A 26,190-nucleotide genomic window follows, 5' to 3' on the forward strand; every position below is an offset into this window, starting at 1 on the left:
TTTCTCTGTGGCCCATGGCGTCCAAACCACGCGGTGTCTACGGTGAGATCATGTTATGAAACCGGGATCTGAAAGAGTCAACGTTCCGCGCTGGCAAAGTCTTCAAAGTTCACTCAAAGGTTCGACAAATCACAAGTGCCCCGTACAAATATCGTATCCGATTCTGGCATCTTCAATGCCTCAGTGATATGATTAGTGTCGACAGACGCGCGTCGTGCACCATTGAATGAAACTTCTGTATTTCAACAAATTTCACACGGTCATTTGCAAGCTTTTGCGTGCAGGCATCAACTCTTTTAGCCCGCTAATCTAGGTCAAGCTCGTTATTGATGTGTTGGACCTCAGCGTGAACATCGAGAATAATGGTAGTCGTGTAGGGTACACCTACAGTGCATTCCCATGACACATGCGCTCACATGATTTGCCTGCTATAACTGCTATAACGCAGTTAAATAGTGCATTCTTGTCAAGCCACACAACATGTGATTGCGAAAAGATGAAAAGTAATGTGCTTTTATAATCATAAGGTACCCTTTTTTTGTTATCCTGAAATATGCTCCCCCAATTGAATGACAGATTATATCGAGCCATGGCTCGCAGCCGGTCGCGCTCCCGTTCTCGAATTGGACGCCACCACAGTCGCCGACGAGCACGCAGCTCGTCCACCTCATCCTCTGGCTCATCATCTCTATCGCGTTCTCGCTCTAGATCGCGCAGGGCATCAGCACCACGCAAGAAACTGCGGCGCAAATCGCACGTGGATAAGGATGACACAATGCTCTTGGATAGAACACGAACACGAGATGCAGCATCAGACGATGTCACGCCTCCTCGTCGTTCAAGAGATAAAAAAGGGGATGTGACGCCGCCACGAGGTCCATTGAAACAGGGCGACAAGAAGGATCTCTCGGACACTAAGCCAGTTAGGAAGAGGACACTTTTGACAGATGCCCGTGCCAGTGGACGCACGGGTGGTGTGTATATCCCACCCTTTAAATTGGCGCAGCTTAGAAAACTAGAGGAGAAAAACCTCGAACCATCTTCAGAGGAGACGCAGCGTCGCACGTGGGATGCACTTCGGAAAAGTTTAAATGGACTCATTAACAAGGTGAATGTGGCAAATCTGAGCAACATTTTGCCTGAGCTATTCCAAGAAAATTTGGTGCGCGCCCGTGGATTGCTGGTTCGAGCCATCATGAAAGCGCAATTGGCGTCTCCAGGTTTTACGCACATCTACGCGGCTCTCGTGGCCGTAATCAATACCAAGATGCCTGAAATTGGTGAGTTGCTGGTCAAGAGAGTTGTGTACCGTTTTCGTCGAGCTTTCAAAAGAGGTGACAAGGTGGTAGCCATTGCACTGGTAAGATTTATCGCCCATCTTGTCAATCAGCAAGTAGTGCATGAGCTCCTCGCACTCGAGGTGTTAACACTGCTTTTGGCCAATCCAACAGATGATTCAGTAGAAGTTGCAGTGAACTTTACAAAGGAGAGTGGACAAATTCTGGCTGAATTGTGTCCGGAAGGACTGCGCGCTATCTTTGAGCGTTTTCGAGGCATTTTGCATGAAGGAGAGATTGATAAGCGAGTGCAGTACACGATTGAAGGTTTGTTTGCAATTCGGAAAGGCGGATTCGCCGACTATCCAGCTGTGCATGAACAGTTGGATCTTGTTGAAACGGGGGATCAAATCACACACGAAACAACTTTGGAAGAGAACATTGATTGTGAAGACAAACTGGATGTATTTCGTTTTGATCCAGACTATGAGAAAAATGAGCAGATGTGGGCTGCTATAAAAAAGGAGATTTTAGGGGAATCTGACTCAGATTCCAAGTCCTCTAGCGGTAGCGAAGAGGATGACGATGAGGAAGATGAAGATGAATCGGAACAGCCGATACCTGCTGACAAAAGCATGGCGATTCAAGACTACACGGAACAGGATCTTGTTAATTTACGCCGCACAATCTACCTTACTATCATGTCTAGTATCACTCACGAAGAATGTGCACACAAACTGATGAAGCTCAATATTCGCCCCGGTCAGGAAAAAGAGATATGCCTGATGTTGATCGAGTGCTGCAGTCAGGAACGGACGTACTTGCGCTATTACGGACTACTTAGTGAACGGTTCTGCTTAATCAAGCGGGAGTATCAGGACGCGTTTGACGAATGCTTTGCTGAACAATACTCGTTGATTCACCGCCTTGAAACGAATAAACTTCGTAATGTGGCAAAACTTTTTGCTCACCTTCTCTTTACAGATGCGCTTCCATGGACAGTGTTCGAATACATTCATTTAAACGAGGAGGAGACGACATCATCCAGCCGAATTTTTATAAAGATTTTGTGTCAGGAGCTATCTGAGCACCTTGGTTTGAAGACATTAAAAGAAAGATTTTTCGATGAAATCATGCAGCCGACGTTTGCTGGTCTCTTTCCGAGGGACAATCCACGCAACACTCGCTTTGCTATAAATTTCTTTACATCTATTGGTCTTGGTGGGCTTACCACAGGCTTACGAGAGTACCTCAAGATTGCGCCGAAGATGATCATGGAACAGCAAATGGCTGCGGCTGGCAGTAGCGACTCAGAATCAGACTCTGACTTGAGCGATAGCACTAGTAGCAGTAGCAGTAGCAGTAGCGACAGCTCAACCAACTCTGACTCAGATTCAGATTCCGACTCGAGCAGTGACAGTAGTAGCGACTCGTCGTAGTCCCATTAATACAATCACATGAGGGTTTTGCCAAATTAGCTGAGCGGTAGCTGTTGATGAGTGAGTTTGCCAAGCACATTTTCAAACGAAATTGTTTAAACCGCTATCTGAATTTATAGAGCGAGATAGATTTCTAGTTGCCCTCAAAAGATAATGTACTACGGTAGTCATGATCATCCATCAGAAAAAGTGCTTTATCGGAACCTTGGATTTGTAAGAGGAAACGCTTTAAGATTGGTACGTCTCGATGTGGAAGCGAAATTGAATTCAATGTAGGCAAGGAGTGACTAGCTCACCATATCGGGCTCCGTGCTAGTGACTTTTATAACCATATCATCTCATGCGCGAGGAATACTTATTGTTTCATAAAAAATTAAAGCCGGAAGTACTAGTCGATTTGTCATAACTTCAACTATAAGATTACTTCAAGTCGAAACCATGTTTCGCCAAAGCATCAATTCAGCATCTAATATATTGGTTTTATCGTAAAAGCTGCAGTAGAATGAGATACGATCTGCTCTCTGCAAGGTTGGGCTGGATGCAAGCACAACCAACAATCTTTTGTGGTTAATTTTTGGATGGATAGGAGACGAATGCAGAGATTTAAGGGGGTTTGATGTTTAAGTTGTAATTCAATGCACCATTGCTATTGCAGCATGGTAATTGTATTGCCGCGTTCAGGCAAACTCCATCAGCATAGCCACTCCTGCGAGCACCCACTTGGCTGGCGGAACTTTCGTTCGAAGTGGTGATGTAAAAAGAAATGTCGGACCACGCTCTTGAGTCCTGTAAACTGGACACTCGTATACACGGATAGCTCCACCTTTGCCATCAATTCCAAATCCCCCTGTTTGATCTTTATTTTCTGTGTTGACGATAGCGCGACATGTGAGGACAGGCATTAAAGCGTACATCTCTCGCGGCAGACTAGACTCAAGTAAACCATTACCAAAATCCCAACGCGCACCTTCGAGATAAAGACCATGGATGTACTGGCCGTCACTTGCTGGTGCATCCACCGTATCAACGGTGCGTTTTGTTACATCCACTGTGATTCGCAGCGAGTCTAGCTCAATGTTGCGTTTGCGAGCTGCTGTTTGGAGCACTGCTGTAAGAAAAGCTTGTGGATGAAAAAGACCTGGCATCCAAAGCACTAGCGGCAAGTCAGGGGCTGACCCAATCCATTCCTGAAGCTGTGCTATACGTTGTTGTAATGTAGTCAACCATGGCGCAAGCGATCGTCGGGATAGACAGGCTGCAGTCAACCATTTATCCGGTACACGCTCATAGTAAAGGAGCATCTGCAGCTTTTCGGTAGCCTCAGTTAGTGGAATGTCACCACGGTACGCCATCTCCAGCTCTGACAACGAATCCGTCATGATCTCTAGCAAGTGATTCATTCGCTGGCACTCTTGAAGTAGTACTGTTTGAAAAGGATCCAGATTATCAACCTGTGGTTCATTCCTGGACAAGCAACTACCATCACTTTCATGCCGCGAAAAATTATCATCCTGCGAGCTTGAGGTGGAAGTTTCTTGAAACATTAATTCCTGAATGTCAAAGCGTAAGTCTCGATAACTTTCAAGAATATCTTGTAACACTCCCTCAGCTGCCAGCTGAATGGTATCGATAGTTTCCTTCACATCAGAATATTCACCGAGTTCCAAAACACCGACCTCTTCGTCACAGCTATCATCTCCTTGCAGATCTTCTTTCGATGTGAGAAGCAGCATTGATTGCAGTAGTTTTTGACTATTCTCGGTTCGAAATGCGACCTCAGCATTGGGATGCAAGCCAAAAGCAGTCGGGGTCTCATTCGTTAGTGACGTATTAATATGCTCAACAATGAGATCAAAACTAGCGGATAGCTTGGGTGCCAAAAAGTCACGACGATGCTGTGCCCCTCGTTTGGACACATCTCCTTTGTCACCGGCTGCACTGGAATCGCCACTGTGCTCACCTTCTTGTCCGCTACTTCCACCTCCGTTTGCAACATCATTGAATGGGAGCATTGAAAACTCTTCCAATAATTCGTCGCGTAAAAAGTATTGTAGATAGGTGGTAGCTACAAGTCGATCGAATTCGTTCACAATATGACCACCATACATTATCTCGCCAAACAAATATCGCAAATTCGACCATGGAACGCGTGCAGGAGCATTATCCATGTAATTTCGCAGAACTAAGCTACTTGCGAGCAGGTCACTGACGGCGAATGGATAAAGCATGTTGAAGCCCTGAGGGCCAAATTTTTTGCGCTCCAACATGAGCGAATGAAAGTAACAAAGAGCAAATAAGATACAACGTGTGCGCGGCTCAAGCTCATCAACGCTATCTTTTGAAAAGCAGCAAAATGCTCGTTTGACATTTGCACGTAAACCTGTCGGAGGCTCATTGGTAAGCTTGATCGACCTCTCCAAAATGCCAATCGGAATGTTTGTGGAAGGGTCACTGGTGAGAAATAAACGAAAGTTTGGGTGTAACATCACTGTTTCACAGGTTTCGTCCGTGCTCAAAACTCGAGCAGGTGGCGAGAATGGCAAGGGCGGACTCGTGCCAATGTCAACGACATCTTTACTGCTCGAGAGATTGCTTTTGAGAGTGGCATAAGCCGCAGTTCGACTTTCCTTGGCCAATTGCTCGAGCCATTTGTCGAGTTCCAGCATCCATGTTGGCATCAAGTGAACGTTGTTTAGAATCACCCAGTGACCATTTTCTACAGAAATTTGCAGCGTTCTCATGGCAATCTGCTCTTGGCCTTGACCAAGGGCTATATTGTGGTAATCAACGCTTTTAGCTCTTTTGTGTTCTTGCAATGCTAATTTATCTACATCGACCACGACGTCCGAGCCTGGAGAGAGAATGAAGTACATAGGCGTCCATGGAGAGCTTTCCTCAAATGCACTCTTTAATATTGCAAAACTGTTGAGCTGGCAGTCACAATTAAGAAACTGATTGCCATTGGGTAACGCGTGCATTATAAAAGTGCTCATTGCCTGGGTGAATCGATCAGGCCGCAGACACTTGACAATGAGCAGCTTTAAGAATGGCGCTGACTTATCCAGCTCACGCCAATCTAGCGGCAACTTTTCAAGCTCAGGGTTCGCCGAGTTGTACCATTCGCGAAAGCGCGGTTCTGACTCTTTCAGATCCGACAAGAAGCTTCTAAATGGAGGTAAAGTAATTAGCGCCTGGAGCGACTGCCACTGAGTCTCATTGAGCCATGAAATAGTATTTTGTGTCCCCACGACCTTTAAATCTTGCAGCAAAAATGATAAAAATTGTGGTTTATAGCCGCTGCTCGGAGCAATCATCCCACGTCGTAGCAACATGAACACCAATTGCGTCAGAAACAAAAACTTATGCTCTTCAACAAGACCCCGCGTCACCATTGAGAAGATTGTCCAGCGAAGAGCCTCCTTCATCATTTCTACTCGATCACGAGCAGAAGTATGATCACTTCTCACTCCTTTTAAGGCCACAAAGAAAAAAGTATTGTATGATTCGAGTGAGTAGCGGTACATGTGATTCACCTTGCACATCTGGCCCATTAAGAAATACATCATAGCCGCTTCGTTTGCAACTGGGCGGTAGACTTCACGAGCCATATTGATCTCGCGCTCGGCATCTTTACCTTTCCGCAATGCCTCAACAACGTCAAGTGCTGTTCGTTTTGATTTCTCAAGTCCTTCAATCAACAAAATATCAGACAGGATGTCATCCGGGGCATTTGACAGGCGCTCTAGCAAATCATTTTCGAGCTGAAGTAAGTGGATTTGATGTCCGTTAAATTCTTGTTGGAGCTGACATTTCTGTGTTTCCAAGTCAGGCTGCTCCAGATTGACAACATTTGCAAGCAATTGGTCCTCGAGCCCCTCTTCAGTGACGCTGAAGTCGATTAAGGTGCAGTACGCCAAAAGCTCGGGTCGGAAATGTGGGTTTGGAAGTTTCGTATGCAGGTGCAATCGGAAGCGAGGGTCTACCTCAACCTCCTCCGCTGCAAAGTGAAGGAACTGACTGCGTCCTTTTCTATAGATTTGCCGCATGATAACAGGTTCTAAAGACGGGTCAATTGTTTCGCCAAGATTTTCTATGATAACATTCTGCCCATTCGAGATTGCCTTCTTCAACATGTTTGTCCAGTTCTTTTGCGCAGGCTGTATTACTATTAGAGGCTGCTTTGCGTGCTGTATTTCGTCCTGGCGTTCAGCACTTTCAGTTTGCTGAGGCCGAAAGTCGTGTGCACGTAACCAGATCATTCCCTGTAACTCAGGATCAACAAGAAGCGGCCAGCGCTGACATGATGTGATAATACATCCATTCTCAATCGAAATCCGATCGGAGGGTAAACCTTCATTCATCCATTTAGCGACGTCACTGCTGTTACTGAGTACGTCTACTGGATCAACGCCCACATTATTACTCGAAGCGCTGGATGCGGATGCTGAAGATACTTCAGGTGAGATATTTTCATCGGTCATCAGCTCTCCTTTGACGTTGTTTTCAGCTTGATTTAAGCCGCTACCCGTCACGGCCACTGCAGGGGTTACAATCGAAATTGGAATCTCTCGGGTTATGATATCTGGCACCCAAGTGTTTTTCCATAGCTGAGCTCGGAAGCTTGCGTTAAAGGCACCGATATAGCTTACAAAGCTTGCTGCTAATAGCGAGTCACCAATCAGAGCATTTTTGCCAGCTTTCAAGACGTCGACCTCATAACACCATCGCTCCTTCTCTGATGCAAGTCCGTTCACGAGGCGTTCTGCAAGAGACAGTCGTTCTTGACACACTTGTGCTTCATCCTCTACTTTTGCTTTTTCAGACGTTGCCTCCCGAAAGGAAGCTTGCAAAGTATGAAGATGTTCTTCGACTTCTGCTACCATCTTCTGCACTTTAGCTAGCTCAAGATCTGCCTCAGTCTTGGTCTGACGAGCCTTATCGAGAGTATCCATCAGCGGCTTGACACGCAAAAAGATTTGGTGAAATGTAATGATATTCACGACCCAGACACACAAATTAGCGGCAGCTACCGACTTGCTCTTCATCTTGTCAAAATTAAAGTCTGGATCTTCTCTGATGAGTGGCTCTACTCGCGCAACAACATCAGGAGGGATATTTTCCTTGTCATATTGCTCCAGTGATTGCTTAAAGACATCTACCTTTGCCATCATCTTTTTAGCATTATCCCAGCTAAAATTTTTGGTCTCTTTCTTGATCATCATGAGGACTGCTGCTGTTACCTTTTCCACACCTGCAGGAGGTTTGCCCATTGATTTTAATTCGGTTAATGAAGCTTTATTGAGACAGTTCACAGCTTCTTGAGCAGCGTCTAAAGCAGGTTTGGCTATTGCAAGCTCAACGGAAGCCTGCGCTTCAATTCGTGAAGCAGCTTCAGCTGCCCTAGCAGCCTTGGCGCGCTCTTCATCGGCACGACGTTGCTTCACCTCTGCATCTCCACGCTGCTTCCCCATCTGGTCTAGCAGAAGGTCAGTTGCCTTTTTCCTTTCTTCCACTTGTTCCATTTTCAACTTGAGCTCATCCTGGAGTCTAGCGACATCAGATGAAGTCTTCTTTAGCGTGTGTATTCCTACTTCAAGACGGTGAATTTTAGAGGTTTGTGACAATCGTTTCGAAGCCAAAAGTGACTGGTAGAAGCGTATTAGCTCCAAGAATGAGGTCGGAGTCACGTAGTTCTGGCGTCCATACCTCTTCGCATATACGGTACAAGCCGATATTACAGACATGTGCAACTCAGCCATGTGATGACAAACGTTCTCTCGAATCGCACGTGAAGGCAGCTCAATATCCTGCAGAAAAGTGAGAGATACATCGACTAAAGCTTCTCTAGGCCATGGATGAAACCAGTCAATAGTGCAGCAACTGATCAACGACGGAAATTTTCTGCATCGAATGCGCAGGTCGCCCCCTATCGGAGAAAAGGCAAAGACAAGATGCAAATTGCTTCGTACCCTCTCGTAAAAAAATTCTTGAAGCTGCGCCTTTGTATCTGGTATTCCGTGTGCCTTTGCTTCCATTCGTAGAGGGACGATTATGGAATCCATTTCTTCGCTGGTAAACAAATTTTGAGCACTTCCATGTAAAGCGTCCGCCAAGGGCACCAAGAATTGGTTGTCAGTAATTTGTGAGTCCGTCAATAGCAGCACAATGGACTTTGCTGGACGAAGGCCCGCTTTACGATATATCTCTTTTAGGTCTTCTTTAAGGTCGTTTATCCCGTAAGAGGGACTAGCAGTAGTGGACAGCGATTCTAATTTGAAGCCAAGAATAAATGCTGCCAAGCGTGAGAGTGACTGCTTCCCTGAACCACCAACACCAATGAGCAGCGCATTTCCTCGTGGGCTCGCCAGAATACGCACAATTCGCGTCACGTGCTCCAAAGCTTGGTCAAATAGTACGAGGTTCATAACAGGATGCATCTCGTTGTACTCTGCCAACTTTTGTTCCAAACATGCTGAAAGCAGAGTTCTGCTTGTTACAGGGACATAATTGAAAGAAGATGGACTGTACTGATCTTCCGTTGACGTCGATGAGACACTTAAAAAGTTGACACAAATAAGCGGTGTCACAAAGATCTCGCTCTGGTCGTCCTCAAAATTTTTCTTTGTCTGCTCAACAGCCAGTTCAGTAAACCGCTGAATGTCGCTGTGAGAGCTCATTCGGTCGCTGAAGACGCGAAAGCACTCATGGATCCAGAGACGAGAAAATTGAAAAGTATCATTTTGATAAGCTTCAGGCCGAGCCATGAATATCCCTTGGAACAAAGAGCTTAAATCCCGCATATCGAAAATATACTGAAATTTTGTAGCAGTCGCAAGAAAATTTGCACGCACCTCAGTATACAGATCAATTGTTGCCATGAGAATAGAGGATGCCAGTTTCTTGATCTTGTCAGAAAAACCTAACAAATGCTGGTGTAGCAGCGTAGAGTAGATTGTCGTGAGATCAGATTTAGACGGCATACTAACACACAACGTTGAAAAATGACGATGAAGACGAGAGTTTATCGTAAATGATCCTGCCTTCTGGTTCATAGAGGCAAGAAATTGTACACCATCGATAAACATTTTAGTTGAGAGATCGTGACGGTCATACCACGATTTGTAATCCATGTATTGCCGTAACAATGCAAGGGCCGTTTGCGTTCCAAACTCTTCAACATAAGGCATATTTAAATCGTCCAGAAAATAAAGGAGTCTGCGGCTGCCGAGTGGTCCAAATACCCGACCCGATTTTTTCTCTAAATGCTGCTCTAGACGAGTTTGCAGCTCACGTGCATCCATGTAGTGATGCATGCTTATGAATGCATAGGTCGTGTCATCTTTCAATTCTTTCATGTGGTTTTGAATTAACGACGACTTGCCTGTTCCACTGGAACCTACTAGGATGGTCGGATTCTTCTTGCACATAAGCAAGTTCATAACCGAATGCAGTCGAGTAGATTCCACAGTTGGGACCAAGAGTGTATTTAACGGGACATCTGATACATTAACGAGGGATGATATTTTATCATTCCAGTGGCACAATTCATTCCGCGTGATGTCATAATACAAGTCGAAAAGATTCGCATTGCCACTCATCAGAGTCGTTGCACTACTTGAGTCAGCACTTCCCGAAGCCACTGAATATAAATTTAACTCGGAGTTGGTGGAAGTGGAGGTGAATTTGTAATTTGCTACAGCTTTAAAGCGTGCTGAAAACGCTGCACGATCATCTGTCCCCTTGTCACTTGCCAAACCACCCCCAAATGCCCACAATCCACAAAAGATGAAAGCATTCTCCAGAACATCATGACTTTTTATTTTTTCTGCGATCATACTCAATATTCCATCTAACAAACGGCACAGCATTTCGACCTGTGCAATGAGAACAACAGGCACGATCGACTCTGCTTTTGTTTCTTCCAGCGCCAAAAACATTTTGTCCACGTATTTTTTAAAAAGACTAGGTAGAATCAGCTTTTCAGCGCTACTTTCTCGCCGCTGCAACCAAGACTCAACTGCAGGATACCATCCGATGTGCCCCTTGTCCACGTAGATTATTCCTGCCCGTGATACTGTGGCTGGTGTGGCGTTTACGAGTGACGATATTTCAAAGATCAGTCTCATAGACGGTGTCAAAGGAATGCGCTCATTCGATACCAGCGTGAGCACCTTGTTGTCATCCATAACCGTATTCATACTTTCGATCCATACGGCATCAATATCACCGTCTAGAACAACCCACTTGTATGTCTGCATGTCGGTAAATGGTTGCACATTTTTTGACATGTTGCGCATGATAGACGACAGCACGCCGTCTTTCCAGTCGTTGTCCAGATTTGTGTATCCATAAAGTTCATCTGCTGTGATCGCCTTCGGGTTTACGCTCTCATAAACGGTTAGTTGCTTTGCCAGAGCATTTCCTTTGTCATCAGCATTATGACAAGCAGCTAGCGTATTCCATATAGTGCTTTTACCACATCCAGCGGGCCCGATAAGCATAACACTGTGCCGTACCTTAAGAGCTTCTTCGAGCTCCATCATTTTTCTAAAAAAGCCTTCTTCAAGCTGAAGCATCTTTTGCTCGCACACACGAGCAAATTTTGCTTGTAGAGCATCGTTGTTCATAGGTGCAGCCTTTTGGTGCGAAAATAAGTCGCAAAGTAATCCCATAAAGATCGGGTAGTCGGATAGGAGAATTCGTGGTGTGTTAAGGTCGCGAAGCACTTGCAGCAGCACTGTTTCTTCGGACAAGGTAGAATGTGCACGTCGCAGACTACCGGCGACTATTAGGACCGACTTAACAGAGCGTAGTCCCCAATCGTAATGTTTTTGTTTTGATAGTAATTCACTGCTTAGATCGTACAGCGTGACAAGCTTAACGGAAAGCTTGCGTGCCTTCAAAAAACCTTCGGCCATAAGCATGTTCTCACAAATAGGCTGCAAATCAGGTTTAATCATCGCACATGACCGAAACAAAGCTTTGAGATTCTCTGGTAACTCTGCTCGGCCAGCATAGCCGGGATTCATCGTAATAAAGAAGCCAACTGTTGGGATTAAAGCGATCGTTTTACCAAAGAATTCGCAATATCCCGTTTTCGGCATAGTTAAGGGCGGCTGGGTACTTCCATCCCCTCCATATGTACACATACTGTTGCTGCCTACAGATGATCCACGATCTGTCGAGGAAACAAGCAGTGCATTCGCATCAAGCACAGTCTTCACCTGAATCGCTACCACGGACAAAACCTCGATTGAGATTCGATTAAATTCATCAAAACATCCCCACGCGCCAGTTTGTGCAAGTCCACGGAAGATGTTCGCCATGGTCAAGTAATTCATTTGGTCACTGCAATTAAATACATAACATTGTAGACCCATCCCACGAGCAAGGTCTTTCGTCGTTTCTGTTTTTCCAGTACCGGCTGGTCCCGCAGGCGCGCCTCCAAGACACAATCGCAGCGCGGTTGTAAGAGTTACATAACATCGGTCGGTCAGAGGAGTAATGACCAATCGCCCACAATTGCCTGTATATTCGTAGCTATACAATGATCGAAAATCGCAAATTTTAATCAGCACTTCGTCAACCAGTTGGTCGTTGCTAGTCGATACTGGTGCAGTGTAGTAGCGCAGTTGTGACTGCCACTTAAAGTCCAGCGAGCTAGAGACGTTTTTTGTGATTAAAGACTGCACTATATCACGTGCATGGACGTCAACAGTTATAAGAGTGATAATTTTCTGGCGGTCCAACGCTCCTAGTTGACCTTGAACAAGTTTGATCAGCTCCTCCAATCGCACTGTTAATAATTCAAATTGCTTTTTGATAGCATCATCCGCGCCATTCTCAAACTCTTCCATTGCATTTTCAACTTCTTCGGTCCAGACGATTTGACTTCCGAGTAGAGCAACTTGCGCTGGGTAATTAAAGACCCACGCGTGGCGAGCACAGTCTGCCCCCCATTGGGCACTACTTTCGACTGCCTTGAAGACGTTTTGTCGTAAAGTGTCTTTCATCACAAACACAAGATCATTGAACCAGCTTTCAACTGCACCATGAATCAAGAGTGAGTCAGGAAAGTGTACTACTTCGCCTTCCTTTGATATCATTGCCGTCGCCAAAGATTGCTCTTCTACACATCTGATCCCAGTCATCTTTATGCCTGACACATTTTTCTCACAATTTGATTTTAGACGAGATTGGGTACTTATGAACTCAAAAGATTGTATGCCATCAAAGCAGCTTCCGAAGTGGGGCTGGATGCGGGGAGGAAATTTGCCGTTGGACAGTATGTCGAGTAATGTTGCAGTAGAGACGAAATAGAATCGCGGGAAAATGTCTTTCTTCCCATCTAAATACTGATTGAGAGCCTTTTGGCAAATCTCGAGCTCTAACAGTAAGCCACGAAGTACGGCTTCGCGACCCTCACGCTGACAGCAAGCGACTATCACAGATGGATACATTCTGAGATCTGCAAGAAGCTCTTTGATTGCCTGATCAATACGCTTGAAGCGTTGGTATTCTGATGGTAATTGTTGTTGAATGTCGCCTGCAGAACTGAGGAAGATGGATTCCAAACTGCACCATTGTCGCTGCAATGTAATCCACAACTTCAAAATTGCATCAACGTTGCCTAAGCGCAACTGCCATTCAAAAATCTCATCTTTAAAATGGGCAACAGAATTTTCAAGAGCAGCCATAGTTTGCAGTTGTAGCTGGTGCTCTTCGAGGCACTCAAGTATGATATGAGGCATTTTCACGATCATTATACTACCCTTCATTTCATCAGCTTCTGTCTCAGTTGAGATAATTCTACTTGCAGTGACATCAGAGTTATCACTATTGCCTTCAACTGAAATAGACGACTCATGATCTTGACCGTGACTAGACAAAGTCGTGCTTTCAGTTGTTCGGTACGGTACAAACTCGAGCTGATGTCCGCTCCACGCTGCATCGATTGACTGCAGCTTTTGCTCGATCTTGAATTCCCTGGATGCCACCTCCACCAGTTCACTAACTTCATTTACAAATCGATGAAGTTCCAGCTTTAGAATTTCTTTGAATTGCAATGAATTGTCCCCTTTGCTGCCATACTTAACAGCTTCTGAGTCCGTAACGATTTTCCCCACCGCAGAATTGCTAAAAGAGTTCATTGCAACCAAACTAGACAAATCAAAGTGCTTATTCGTAAGCATCATCAGACTTTTCCAGTGTCGATCGCGCATAGCTGGAGAATGCAAATGCTTAGCCACAGGTAGAATAACGGTCATTTGGTGCAGCTTCTGCTCGAGATACTCATAAACAGGCCATCTCTTCACGGCGCGAGCAGATGTAAACAAAGTGTTGCGCTGATGCTCGATCTCATCAATTTCTTCAAATAAGACGTCAACATCCAACTCGCTCCAAAGTAAAGGTTGCCACTTGTATACGTAAATTGAGTCCAGAAGCGCGACAAAGTCCCAAATGTGCTTAAGCGTAACAAATTTGACGCGGAGCGTGGTCAGCACTTCGAATTCGCTGAATCCAACTTCGAAGATATCTTTCAGCTCCGAAAGTCTTAAAGCTTCCTTTTCAATTTGACAGAGCTTGGCGCTGTATGCATCTAGTTGACTATATACAGTAGCTATCGATTGCCTGTCGGAAGGAGCCTGAATAGGTGCAACGATCTCAAAATCCTCTTCTAAAGCATGTAGGCGCCTGTTAAACTCTGCCACTTCTTGTCGTATGGATTCCATCTCTTGATTTTGTAACGGCTGAATCATTTCCTTTCTCTTGAATGTCACGCTTACTAATTTCTCCCACCTAAGTGGCGCTTTCTCTAAAAACGTTGCCACATTTTCCTTGCCAACGTACGACAAATCCAGAGCAATGCCATGCGTCTTAAGTAGTGCAACAATTTCCTTTAACGGTTCAAAGTTCATCAGCAAGTTTTCACGCAACAAAAGGCGGACGTCACGGATGTGCAGCATACACTGCATCAGCAAAGTAGTCTTCCTTTCAGTGTTCACACCTTCAAAGTCAGCTTCCAGACCAATTCTAACGTTCCGCATGAAGTTGTCAGCCCACACAAGCTGATCAAGGACTCGATCGTGCAAAAATTGTGTGAACAAATACACCCACTTTGTCACCCAAGTCGCCAAGGCCTGCTTAATCGGGAGACAATTCACACGCACAAACCCTACGTCTTTTATAGGCTTTGATTCGGAGATCTCATTTTGCAGACATAGAAAAAAGCTAATTCTTTCTTGGAAACGTTTGAGATCAAGCAGCTGAGCAGGAACCGGAGGAGGTACATTCATAGCAGAATGAGTATTATGAATATTACTCTCCAACTTAGAATAGCTCAAATCCTTTCCTTTAGACTTGGATTGTAGGGATTTCGGCGAAGGCAGATTGTCAGCGTAAATAATTTCGCCACGAAAAGCCTTGTCATCTTTCTTCGGAATTAGGAGCCATGCCGTTGATAAAAAAAGATGAAACATCTGCGTCAAATCCGTCGTCCATAAATATTCATACTTTGTGTGCGCATGACGATACGCAGCACAAGATTTGTTGTTCTGCTCAATAAATGACCGAATATCTGCTATGATGACACATATTTGCATGTTTTCTTGCATATTATTCAGGTAAGTACCTCCAGAGCTGTCCAGCCGCTTAAGAAGTGTGGAACAATTGACAATCGCTTCTATTCGTCGCATGATGAGGTCTTCTAAGCTAGATTTTGCCGACGTGCTTTGAATGGGCGGAACATAGACGATGTCTTTACCAAACAAATGTAACTCTACTTCGAGCAAGGCCGGTATACCGTCGGTCTCAAAACGATTTGGGTCCATTTGCTCCTTTAATTGGCTTAGAGATTGAACAATCACTCGTGTTAGCCCATCTTCCACCATTTTGCTGACGTAGTCAACGTAAGCCCTCCAATCAGGACTTCCTTGCGCTACACGTACAAGCTTCAAGATACTCTTTAGCAGATTGTGAATTTCGATGCCCCCTTCCCTAACTTCATGGTACTTTTGATGACACAAAGTCGTCTGTAGCTGTTCGAATTGTTCAGCTGATAATGTTGTATTTTGCCACTCGAAGAGCAGAGGTGGTATAGACCAGATTTCCAGTAGCTCGATGACGCGGTTTCGATGCGACTTTAGCTGGCTCAGCAATGTGTTGATTTCGTTTACGGCAGCCATCGACTCTTTCAAATATACGTCGATACCATGGGACTTCCAGTTTAGAGCTTTGATGCCTTTGTTTAATACTTGATCCATTCGGTCGATATAGCTCCTTACAAGAGGTCTTTCAACGGGTAAAAGGGTCAAGTGGATGGTATTATACATATCGACAATCAATTCCAAATTTCCAGTTTGCCTTTGGAATACTTCTGCGCGTTTGTATATCTCCAATGCATCCTCTGGAACATTTACTTGAAGCAACAAAAAATATTTCACTTCGCGTAACAACTGCACTAAAGCAACATCGAAGTTGACAACCAACCGACCTATCCCGAGCTGAAATTCTTCAGTTTGTGGTCGGTGCAAACTCGGGCCGTCTGCATTTGTTGTATCGGTATTGACAGACTCAGAAGCAAATTCACGCCTCAAAAGTGGAAGCTTGAGTTTTGATTTTGAAGAAGTTTCAATGGAAGACCCCCACTTTTGGACATTTTGAGCCTCATACTCTTGCAGCATCACCATCATGTTTGTGTACAATTTTATTATTTCTTTAGATTCCTCGCGCTCAAGAACGTTACTTGGAGAGGTTTGTCTAAGCTTTTCCATAGGAGATTTGATTCGCTCCATAAGTCCACGACACCACGAAACTGCACCGGCAAACGGTGGGTGATTGGGTGATATAGGCGGATGATCACGGTTCTCGATGAATATTTGTTGCACCACTTGAAGTTCGCTTGCGTACGATGTGATCAGCGAAGCATGCTTCCTCTCAAGTTCGTTATTTATTATTTGTCGATCAAGTAGATCTTTGAAGTAGCTCAAACACTTGACACGTCCCGCGATTGTATTCGCATCGTCAAAAGCTTGATGTATCACAGATGCTAACCGTCGTTCCAACTCTTTTATTTTCAAGCGGAAGACATAAAAGTCGTTTTCGAAATCTCTGGCATCGATGTCCATGAGGTTATATTGTACATTCTTCATCCGCGCAGACGTTTCTTCAAAATCTTTATAAATTTGGTGCACACTTGCCGTTAGTGTTCTACCCTTAGTACCTCCAATTTCCATCTGTGCAAGCTTCTCAAATTGGCAAATAGTTTGAACAAGCTCTAAAACATCGTGACATCTTTCTAGAAAAGCATCCAGACGAAAAAATAACGCATTATTCTGAACCCGCCACTGATTTTTCGGTACTTCCGTCATAGATCTTGCCTTGTAGTCAAAGTAGACACTTTTAAAATGAGCACACATTTGTAGTGATTCGTACAGCATCAACTTAATTTTTTCCGGCTCGCCTTGTTCAATGAGCTCAAACACTTTTTCGCCATTGAGGTGCAGCGTGGCCTTTCGAATAATTTCGCTGCAAATTTGTCGAATCAATACAACAAGGCGAGCCGAGGTATTATAAAATTGACTTGACTTCCAGATCAGAAAAATTAAATGGCAAATGGGTCGCAAAAGATTTTGAACCTCTACCAGTGTTTGTGCGCATGCTAGCTTTTCGAACCACTCCGCCAAAGGCCACAAGTAGAGTTTATTATTGTTGGCTTCAGCTCTAGCGAGAAATACCTCCTTGCATAGCTTTGCAAACGGAATATTGTAGGTACTCTTTGACGTGTCGAGATACCGCAAGACTTTACGGATATTTTCAGACTGGAGTTGAGCAAAAATTGAATTTAAGTTTCTAGCTTTGGTAGCCCAAAAGTTAAGCTCTTCCATGGGACCATGCTGTGCATAGCCCCGTTGATTTAACAGAGATTCTGGCTCTTGATTAAGAATGCTTTTGATCTGCTTGGTCCAAGTGATGAGACATCCTTCTAAACTATGTACGTAATTTCTTCCCTGTCGGTTTATTGAATTATAATCTGTCGTATAAGTAGATGATAATAAATCGGCTGCATCTTCTCTAGGAATCGACTTAGCTGCACTCTCCATGATTGCCCCATCCCATGGTAGTGCAAGACAAGTAGCCCCTTTTGTCTGTCCAAGCGTTATTTGTAAATTCGAAAAGAAGCCATGAGCTTTGGCAATTATTGACGTTGTGACCATCTCTGGCCACATCGCCTGATTCCGCGGGTTTCCGAGTAGTGGCACATAGACATCGCGCAACATCTGTGCTAGTGACTCAAGAGCGTTTCTTTCTAAAGTTCCTGACATGATTTCGTCATCAAATTTGGTTGTACTCACGGCTGCCTTGACCGTCTTGAGTACGTATAAGACCGTGACTGGCTTCCGATTCTTGGGCTTAGGAGTGACATCGAATAGCTTTGCAGGCGGCGAAGCATACACGTCCACGGAACCACTGTGATCATCTCCAAAATCTGTAAATAGTAGCAGTCGCGCATCGGGCACATGCAAAAATTCGAACAATCTTGTAGCCACGACGTCCGTCGCAAACTTGCGATCCAATTCGTCGCTCTTGACATTTGGGAATGTGCAGAACACAAGATGGCGAAAAAATTCAATTCTCAGATCGTCCTGTGGTTCATTGGGCACCAATTCTGACGCCAGCGGTGACGTTGACTTGGTCCATGCCCTATCCGTCTCCATGACGCTACTTTCAGTGTGAAAGATCGCTGCGCCGCTTTGGGCTGACAGGGTAGACCATGAAATTTGTATTTAATAGAGCGTTATACAGAATTGGTCAAGTTTTTGATCTTGTATTTGGACAATGAACCACGTGATATACTTATGACATTCTATTGGTCCTCAACGCCCCATTATTAATATTGGCGATCAGAGGATAATGGCAAAGGCGGTGTGCACTCTTTACGGCGACGACGCCACCGTATATGGCTCATTGGTGATTACACAGGCACATGAAGATGCTAAATGCGTTATTACAGGAGAGCTAAAGAAACTATCCCCCGGCAAGCACGCGCTGCATGTTAATGTGTTCGGCGACGTGTCGCAGCCCGCAGGTGCGGCCTTGGGTGGTGTTTTCAACCCATTCGGCAAGAATCATGGCGCATCTGATGACGCAGAGCGTTGCGTGGGATCACTTGGAAATATTGAAGTTGGTGAGAATGGGAATGTTCAAGTTCATATTGAGGACAAACTCGTGAAGCTTATCGGTCCGCACTCCATCATTGGCCGCAGCATTGTGGTGTACGAAGGTGAGGATGACCTAGGAAAGGGAGGCCATGAGCTGTCGCTACAGAATGGAAACGCTGGTCTTATCAAGGCGTTCGGCGTCGTAGGCATCTCCTGCTAGTTGATCGATGAATGAAGTTGACGTATCAGAATTATTAAAAGACTGGTTGGTATACATCCTATTCAGAAAGTAAGGAATGTACTGGACACATTGTCTTCTCGCCATCAGCTTCAATTCCCTTAAATATAGCGATGTTCTTGCGCAATCAAATATAATTTTGAAGCTACACGCACTTCCATCAGGCATGACTGCTATTATGCTTAAGCTCGTGCATGTTTTTGGAAGTCTTTTCTGGAAATGGAGACGGTGGCGCGCTCATCGACATGCTGGATTGATTGTCACCCCTTTGGCTTCTACTCTTTTTCTTAAGCTTACGTGTTAGAGCATTGAGCAAAAGCTCGTTCTTTCGCAGATCGGTCGCCATCTGGGTATTTTCCAGTTTCTTGCGCGCCAACTCTTTCTCCATATCCTGAAAACGTTGACCACGCTCGCTTTTCTGATAGTTGTGTACGTCTGTCAATTTCTGCTCAAGCTGCTGCTTCTCGCGAATTAACTTCTCCATCTGCTTGTGCAAGTGAAGAGCCTCCGCTGAAGGCTCCAAAAGATGCTCCTGATTCTCCTCTTTCAGTCGTGTGACTTCTCCCACGGGCATAAAATCCTTCAATTCCATGACGACAGGAGGCAATGCAAGTCTCGTCTGCTCCTGCACCTTAGCTCGTGCGTCCACTTCTGCTTGACGGCGCGCATCAATGAGTACTTGCTCCATCCTCGGGACTTCGCCCAGTAGCAATGCCTGGAAACGCTCGGCGTACGAAAGCTTGGTCGCGTTTACGATTTCGTCACTGACGTCAGGATTATCCGTGTTGCCGGCCCCTGCCTCCAATGCCAGAATGCCAGTTTGCTGGACATGTGATGCTGGTTGCTGCCTCGCCAACATCAAGACTCTTACCACTGCATCGATAACACGCTTGCCCATCGCATCATCTACCCGCTGCACATAAGGATGACCAATTTTCATGTATTGGCTAAAAAGAATGCGCACAATAGCAACGAGACCCGCGCGAGAAGCCAAATTTTCCGTCATGTTTGCCAGGAAGCGTGTCACCCTTGACACATGCTTGACAGTCAAATACGAGTGCACAAGCTGCTGGCTGGCGTAAGCTGCAAAGGTCTGCAACAAGTGTAGCTCCAAATCTGACTGACTGGGATTTGCCAGCGTTGAGACTCGTTTGTTACTGGAAACTGGTACTATAGCGGTGGAATCTCCGCGAGAGGTTGGAGGTGGTGGTACATCATCAGTCGGCAATGTCATCATAATGGAACTTAGGTGAATGCCCAACGGTTTACTCAATGTTGCTTCTCCCGGGACACGACGGAAATTACTTCTTGAAAATTTTTCTTAACAAACTTCTTTTGTTAAAGGAATAGGGTGCTGCAAGGCAATAGTGTGTGCCGATGTTGTCACAAATTGAGGGGTTGTTGACATAGCTTTACAATCAAAAATGAAAACACTGGTTAAAGCCGTAGGATCTCATGTAGCACGCTAGGAATACTATTAACTGCTAAGAATATCGTCGGCTGGGGATGACAACGTCTCATGCTCTCGGTAGCTATGAATTTGCAGGTTATCACTCATCTTCATTGCTCGATTATCAAGCTCGTTACCAGTCGACGTTACTTCAACTAATCATTTTTACAATGCTCAAGTCATTTTTTTTCGGAATCACTTTGACTGCTGCTTCGATTTCGTTGTCTAGAGCAACGTGCGCGGAAGGCGAGAATCAGATGAGTGTCGAGGGTGTTCGAGGAATATTTTGTGTAGCAGGTGATCCCTGCATTGCTACTTTCAGCACTGGTGCCTGTCCTGCACCTCAAGTGGGTTTGCCCAATGGTTCGTACTGCGGCGTCGTTGCGTCCGGCGTGTACGGTTGCAAAATCAATAGCAGCGATCCGACGATGTCTCCTCTACCTACTGAATCTCCATCTTCACAGCCCACACCACAGAATCGTACTCCAGGGCCGACGACAGCTGATCCCGTTCCGACCATTTCTACCAAAAATTGTGAAGGAAATGGTACTCGAGTGAGCGTCCAGGGCCTGAAGGGGTCCTACTGTGTTGATGAACCAGTCTGTGTGCAAAATGTTTCCACGGGCAATTGTCCCGGTCCTCAGGACGGACTTCAGTTTGGCTCGTTTTGTGATTTACTCAAGACGGGTGTTTACGGTTGTAGGCAATACACGGCATACAATGTGAAGACTAATGTTACGTACGACGCTCCTTTGGATTGCTCTAACAACGCCGCAGGTGATACGCCGGTGAGTATTGTAAGTGCTGCCCAGGACTTTTGTGCTCCAAAACCTGTATGCGCCGGGACTATCTTCGGCAATTGTCCTAAGGTCCAAAATGGTTTAGCTCAGGATTCGGAGTGTATGGTCATCGACGAAAGTGTTTATGGCTGTGTTTTCATGGCCAGCTCTTAAATGACAAAGCTTATGAACTGTTTTCCATTGTTAACAACAAACATATTAAGACGAAATTGATTGCTACATGCTCATTTGGTTTATCTTGTTGTAAATCAGATCTTAAGACATCAATAAACTGTAAAGCTTACTCGAACTTGCATACTGGACACTTGCAACCTGTGCAAGGGCAATTACTCGACGGACAGTCACATGCAGGGCATTTGGGTGTAGTTACGCGCTTCCCAGAAGAATCATATGCACGATAGCCGCATTTCGTGCATGAACAATTCCCGCCAGGACACTCACATCCAGGGCATTTTCCGCTTGCAACACGTTTCGCAGCGGCAATGCATGCACTACCACATACATTTGTTGATGACGTAGCTGATTTTATCGGAGGCTCAATTTTCGTGGCAGCTCCACTCTTGCTTGCACAGACTTGACACTCGCAATCCTTGCACGAACATTTGTCCGCTAATGACCCACATATCTTACATGAATCATGACTATGATGCGATCCAAGCTTCTGCTTATCGCCCTCAGCTCCACCAACGGTACTACAACTAGAGGATGCTTCAACTTTGCCAATCTCGTCGTGACCACGCACAAGATCCCCCTGCCCTGACTTGTCTTCCTTCAGATTATGCTTTACGCGTGACGTTGTTCCGACCGCCATCGAATTGTAAATTGGATATTTGATAAGCTGGTGGTGCATTATCGTCTCATATGCGACGCAAGTTGCATTTTTTCGTTTAGTTCAACTAGGGAAACTACAATTCAAGAAGTCCAAAAATTTGGTAGAGGTCTTCTATGATCTTGATCTTGCAAGCTATTGATCTACATCATAATATACGCTTTTTCTGTCTAATGTGCAAGATCTCGGGAAATTAGATGAATATCAATAAGCCCTTCCGCAACTGACTTTCAGTGTCTTCCAAAGGATTTCCTCGGAGCGAGATCCTCAGAATGTACACCTTTTGTTTCTAACAACTTTCTAATACATCGGCAACGGTTTGATGGCTTTCAAATTACACATACCGTGTCCCTAATCTAACGGTGCAATGTTACTCGTTTCTGAGGAATTGCCACGTCCTTGCCGTTATTATGCAAATGCGAGAACAACGAGATAGTGGGGAAAAGGAGTCATGCACTCTTTTGACATCTCATGGCAGTGATTTATATCACGCTAATACTTTATATACAATTGTCTGAACAGCTACAACTTTCGAGCTTTGACCATTTTTGTATCTAATTGGCTTCAGTGTCATTTAAGCATTTGCTTGATTATATAGCACGGCTTATTGTGTTCGTAAGCTTTTTTTTGCCTCAGAAATTAACTTACTTAAATAATTATGATAATATACACTGTAATTAAGCATGGACAAGTTCTCTTACCCAGAATACTACGATTTTCCTCCGTTCTTCACCCTCCAGCCCGTACGCGACACGCGTGAAAAACAGCTAGTGCTGTGGCAACAGCTAATACTAGAGTATCACCGTGCACATGCCCTGCCGCTCTTCCAGCCACTCACGTCAACTCTATTCGAGAACGTAAAAATTTCGAGAAATATGGCTCATGATGGGCGCATGGCCGTGGTTGAGCACCTGATCCGCTGTGGCCATGGACGCTGGGAGGACGACACAAAGACGCGCTGCCGTATTATGTGGAAGAAACCTGTCGAATGGGCTGCCGAGATTTATGACTTTGTCAGTATAATATTTAATGGAATGATATGTCCAAAACTAATTGATTCCATGTTGTAATATGTTGCCATCATTATAGGCCAAAGGTAACGGCATGTTGGGCAATGTTTTTACTGTTTATGAGCTATACGCAGGAGAGGAGACGGTCGGCTCGAGTGAGATAAACAGATACTTTGGACTTTGATAACTTGACTCACAATGAAGTGGTGTAGGTATCCATGGAATGGAACCGTGGTTGCTGCGCGAGGCGTTGCGAGTGTTGGAAGGAGAAGGAAAGGTATGTCAGTTTGGCTAGTTATGAAAATGATCATTTGAGCTAATTTTTGACGATGCGTCAGGCTGCTGTGATCGCCGGAGAAACGTGTGAGGAGGACGGTGTGAAGTTCCTGGCTACCGCGTAGATATTTCTCGTACCAAACGTTGCAACACAATGATACTTTAGTGGTGATAGATGATTAGGCGTTTATCTGACAACCAAGCTGAGTGCACCAAAGCCGCCATTGCTGTGACCTCTTCAACTAACTCAAACGCCATATATACACGATCAACAGAGTTCGTCTCGCGCATACGCAACAACAAGAATGTTATTCTTAAAATACCACTTTTGACAGCTGAAAAAGGATATTTTCTCCTTTTATTTATTCACATCGTTCGGCCAATTTCTCCATAGATTATGTAGATATGCAGTAAACAAACGCAATATATCAATCCTTAACCTTAGGAGCTGCAGCGGGTCTACCGTAGCTCTTTCTTATAGCTCTTTGCTTAGATAGAGCTAAGCGATCTTACGTTTTATACTAGAAACAGTATGAGTGTAGCGGGTCGCAATCCACTACCTCCAAGAGTACCCGAGACCTTAAATCAAGGCAAATACATCCTTCCGTTCAAAATCTAAACTGCATTTCTTTTGTTTGATTTGCGGCAGCGCCGTCTATATCTAAATTTATAATCAAAAAGTAAATGTAATGGGGTTACACGTACCCTTGTATGAAAGGGTAGATGAAGTGGCTATACAAAGGTGTAAATCACGCAAGTTGGTGTAATCACGCAATGGTGTGGCTACACCTGCAGGTCTGCCAGTAGTTATGCACATTATTTAGATTTTTCTTACTATTTAATCAGGAAAATCTAACATTTTGGCTATAGGCGGCTTTGCCGCAAATTAAACAATTAAATACAGCTTCGATTTTCAATGGAAGCATGTATTTGCCTTGGTTAAGGATTTGGGTACTCTTGGAGGTAGCGAATTGCGATCCGCTACACTCATTCTGGTTCTGGTCGACAACGAAGTCTGTGACCTTGGCTTAGCTTCTCATTAGAAAAGAGCTACGGCAGCCCCGCTGCACTTGGTAGCACTCGTAGTCAATATACGCCTTAGTCGTTACGACTGATCCTCTATGAGGATGACGCAATTCTCCTATTAACCCCAAGGCATGCAGGACGGGCTTGATAAGCTGATGTCCCTTCTTGGCCCTGAGGACCTGGAACACCTTGTTTCGCAAGGATCCGAAGCGATAAATGCGCGTATCGAACTATACAAATGCTATGCTAGAGAACCTAGAGAAGAAGATGTCGACATCGACTGCGTCCATGACACAACCGTCAACGACGGATGACTTCTCCCAACTGAGGACGCTCATCGTGAAAGTTAAGATCTTCGAGGGTGAGGATGGAGAGAATCTTCTACTCTAGGTGAGAGAGGCCGAGATGGCTATGGCATCCGCCATGCTCCAGAACGAGCAACAGCGCGTGGTGCTAGCTATCTCCAATCTCGGGAGCCGAGCGCGTGAATAGGCACTAACGTGCGGTGCTTCGGCTGAAGCTGGGAATCCCCCTGGAAGAAGCAATGCGTCAGCTTTTGCGAGCATTCTCGTCGCCTAACCAGGAATATCGCGTGCGATCGCGTTTCCTTACTACCCGACAGATCAATAAGGAGTTGGTGGACTTTGTCCAGGCGTTGAGAACTCTTATTGCTGGAATGGCAGCCGATCCTCTCCCCGAGGCGGTCACAGTGACCTTTTAAATGGAGGGCCTCCGCACTGGCGTGGCCAGAATGGAAGTCGTCCTGGTGCATCCGTCTTCTTTCGCAGAAGCGGTGAATGTGGTATTGAATGCCGAATATAACTTTTAGTCGGCACGATTTGGTTGGAATGCTCGTCGAGCGGGCCTAGGCCAATGGATCTCAGCTGTACTGAGAAAAAGGAGGGAAGGCTACGAGCTGCCGAGCAGCGTTTTATCACCCAACGTTGTTTTTTATGTTGAGAACCCCGTCACCTTCAGACTGGTTGTTTGCGCAAGGTGAGTCAAGTTTAATCGAACCGACGTCTAGCTTTTAATCAGCCTGATTTGTCGTGGGAAAACGAGGGAACCAAGTAGGCGCGGGGCGCCCTAATGGAACAGAACTCAGTTCTGTTCCCTTTGAGGTAGGGACCAGCCCCGAAGAGCGTCGTGCTCTTGATCACGGAACGTGTAGGCAAGTCGGGCTTGCTTGTCGTAAAAGCGACCGTGAAGGGCTTTGAGAAGCCATGGAAAATTCTTATCGATTTCGGGGCGTCCGGCAATTATGCTCGACGCTCCGCGATCGAAGAAAGTCTGATGTATGCTGAAAGCTCCGTTGAGTGACACCGTCACTGTTCGCTTAATGACGGGGACTTGCGTCACTGTGCCGAGGGTCCCTGTGGAGCTCGATGTCAAGTTTCTTAATTTTGATGGCGTGGGACGCTGCCTAGTTTTAGACTTGGATACTAGGTATGACTTCTTCCTTGGTATGTCATGGTTTGAACATCGTGAGCCATGAATGATTAAAGGTGGAAGAACTTGGGCTATACGCGCAGGAGCTTTGGTGAGTCATGAACTCACCTCTGTTAGGAAGCAGAAGCGCTATTGGCGCGAATACTGGACCGGAAAAGTCAATGCGCTAGATAGTAAAGTATCCGAATAGTCGAACACCGAGGGTGTATCGGACGAGAGTCCCGAGTATGGCTCCC

The 26,190-nt window shown here is 45.3% G+C and overlaps 7 protein-coding genes across 7 annotated transcripts; 4 read left to right on the top strand and 3 right to left on the bottom strand.

Annotated features, from left to right (window-relative positions):
- Positions 1-589: 589 nt before the first annotated feature.
- PHALS_09498 (mif4g domain-containing protein ma3 domain-containing protein) lies at positions 590-2,738 on the top strand (the record flags this gene model as incomplete). The annotated part of the gene is made up of 3 exons (XM_024723482.1): positions 590-1,844; positions 1,926-2,633; positions 2,692-2,738. 3 exons carry the CDS (start codon positions 590-592, stop codon positions 2,736-2,738), a joined length of 2,010 nt encoding a protein of 669 aa, XP_024571744.1.
- Positions 2,739-3,393: 655 nt separating this feature from the next.
- PHALS_09499 (dynein heavy chain) lies at positions 3,394-18,432 on the bottom strand (the record flags this gene model as incomplete). The annotated part of the gene is made up of 2 exons (XM_024723493.1): positions 3,394-8,424; positions 8,488-18,432. 2 exons carry the CDS (start codon positions 18,430-18,432, stop codon positions 3,394-3,396), a joined length of 14,976 nt encoding a protein of 4,991 aa, XP_024571745.1.
- A 196-nt stretch (positions 18,433-18,628) lies between these two features.
- PHALS_09500 (superoxide dismutase) lies at positions 18,629-19,096 on the top strand (the record flags this gene model as incomplete). The annotated part of the gene is made up of 1 exon (XM_024723504.1): positions 18,629-19,096. The coding sequence occupies one exon, from the start codon at positions 18,629-18,631 to the stop codon at positions 19,094-19,096; it is 468 nt and encodes a 155-aa protein (XP_024571746.1).
- Positions 19,097-19,274: 178 nt separating this feature from the next.
- Positions 19,275-20,351, bottom strand: PHALS_09501 (uncharacterized protein; the record flags this gene model as incomplete). Its single annotated transcript, XM_024723515.1, has 1 exon — positions 19,275-20,351. The coding sequence occupies one exon, from the start codon at positions 20,349-20,351 to the stop codon at positions 19,275-19,277; it is 1,077 nt and encodes a 358-aa protein (XP_024571747.1).
- Positions 20,352-20,734: 383 nt separating this feature from the next.
- On the top strand, positions 20,735-21,517 carry PHALS_09502 (uncharacterized protein; the record flags this gene model as incomplete). Its single annotated transcript, XM_024723526.1, has 1 exon — positions 20,735-21,517. The coding sequence occupies one exon, from the start codon at positions 20,735-20,737 to the stop codon at positions 21,515-21,517; it is 783 nt and encodes a 260-aa protein (XP_024571748.1).
- A 127-nt stretch (positions 21,518-21,644) lies between these two features.
- PHALS_09503 (uncharacterized protein) lies at positions 21,645-22,214 on the bottom strand (the record flags this gene model as incomplete). The annotated part of the gene is made up of 1 exon (XM_024723537.1): positions 21,645-22,214. The coding sequence occupies one exon, from the start codon at positions 22,212-22,214 to the stop codon at positions 21,645-21,647; it is 570 nt and encodes a 189-aa protein (XP_024571749.1).
- Positions 22,215-23,068: 854 nt separating this feature from the next.
- Positions 23,069-23,604, top strand: PHALS_09504 (Uncharacterized conserved protein; the record flags this gene model as incomplete). The annotated part of the gene is made up of 4 exons (XM_024723548.1): positions 23,069-23,206; positions 23,283-23,358; positions 23,416-23,480; positions 23,542-23,604. The coding sequence occupies 4 exons, from the start codon at positions 23,069-23,071 to the stop codon at positions 23,602-23,604; spliced, it is 342 nt and encodes a 113-aa protein (XP_024571750.1).
- Between the last annotated feature and the right edge of the window lie 2,586 nt (positions 23,605-26,190).

The sequence above is a fragment of the Plasmopara halstedii genome, assembly GCF_900000015.1.
Source record: "Plasmopara halstedii genome assembly, contig: Scaffold_42, whole genome shotgun sequence".
In the NCBI taxonomy this organism is placed as follows: domain Eukaryota; phylum Oomycota; class Peronosporomycetes; order Peronosporales; family Peronosporaceae; genus Plasmopara; species Plasmopara halstedii.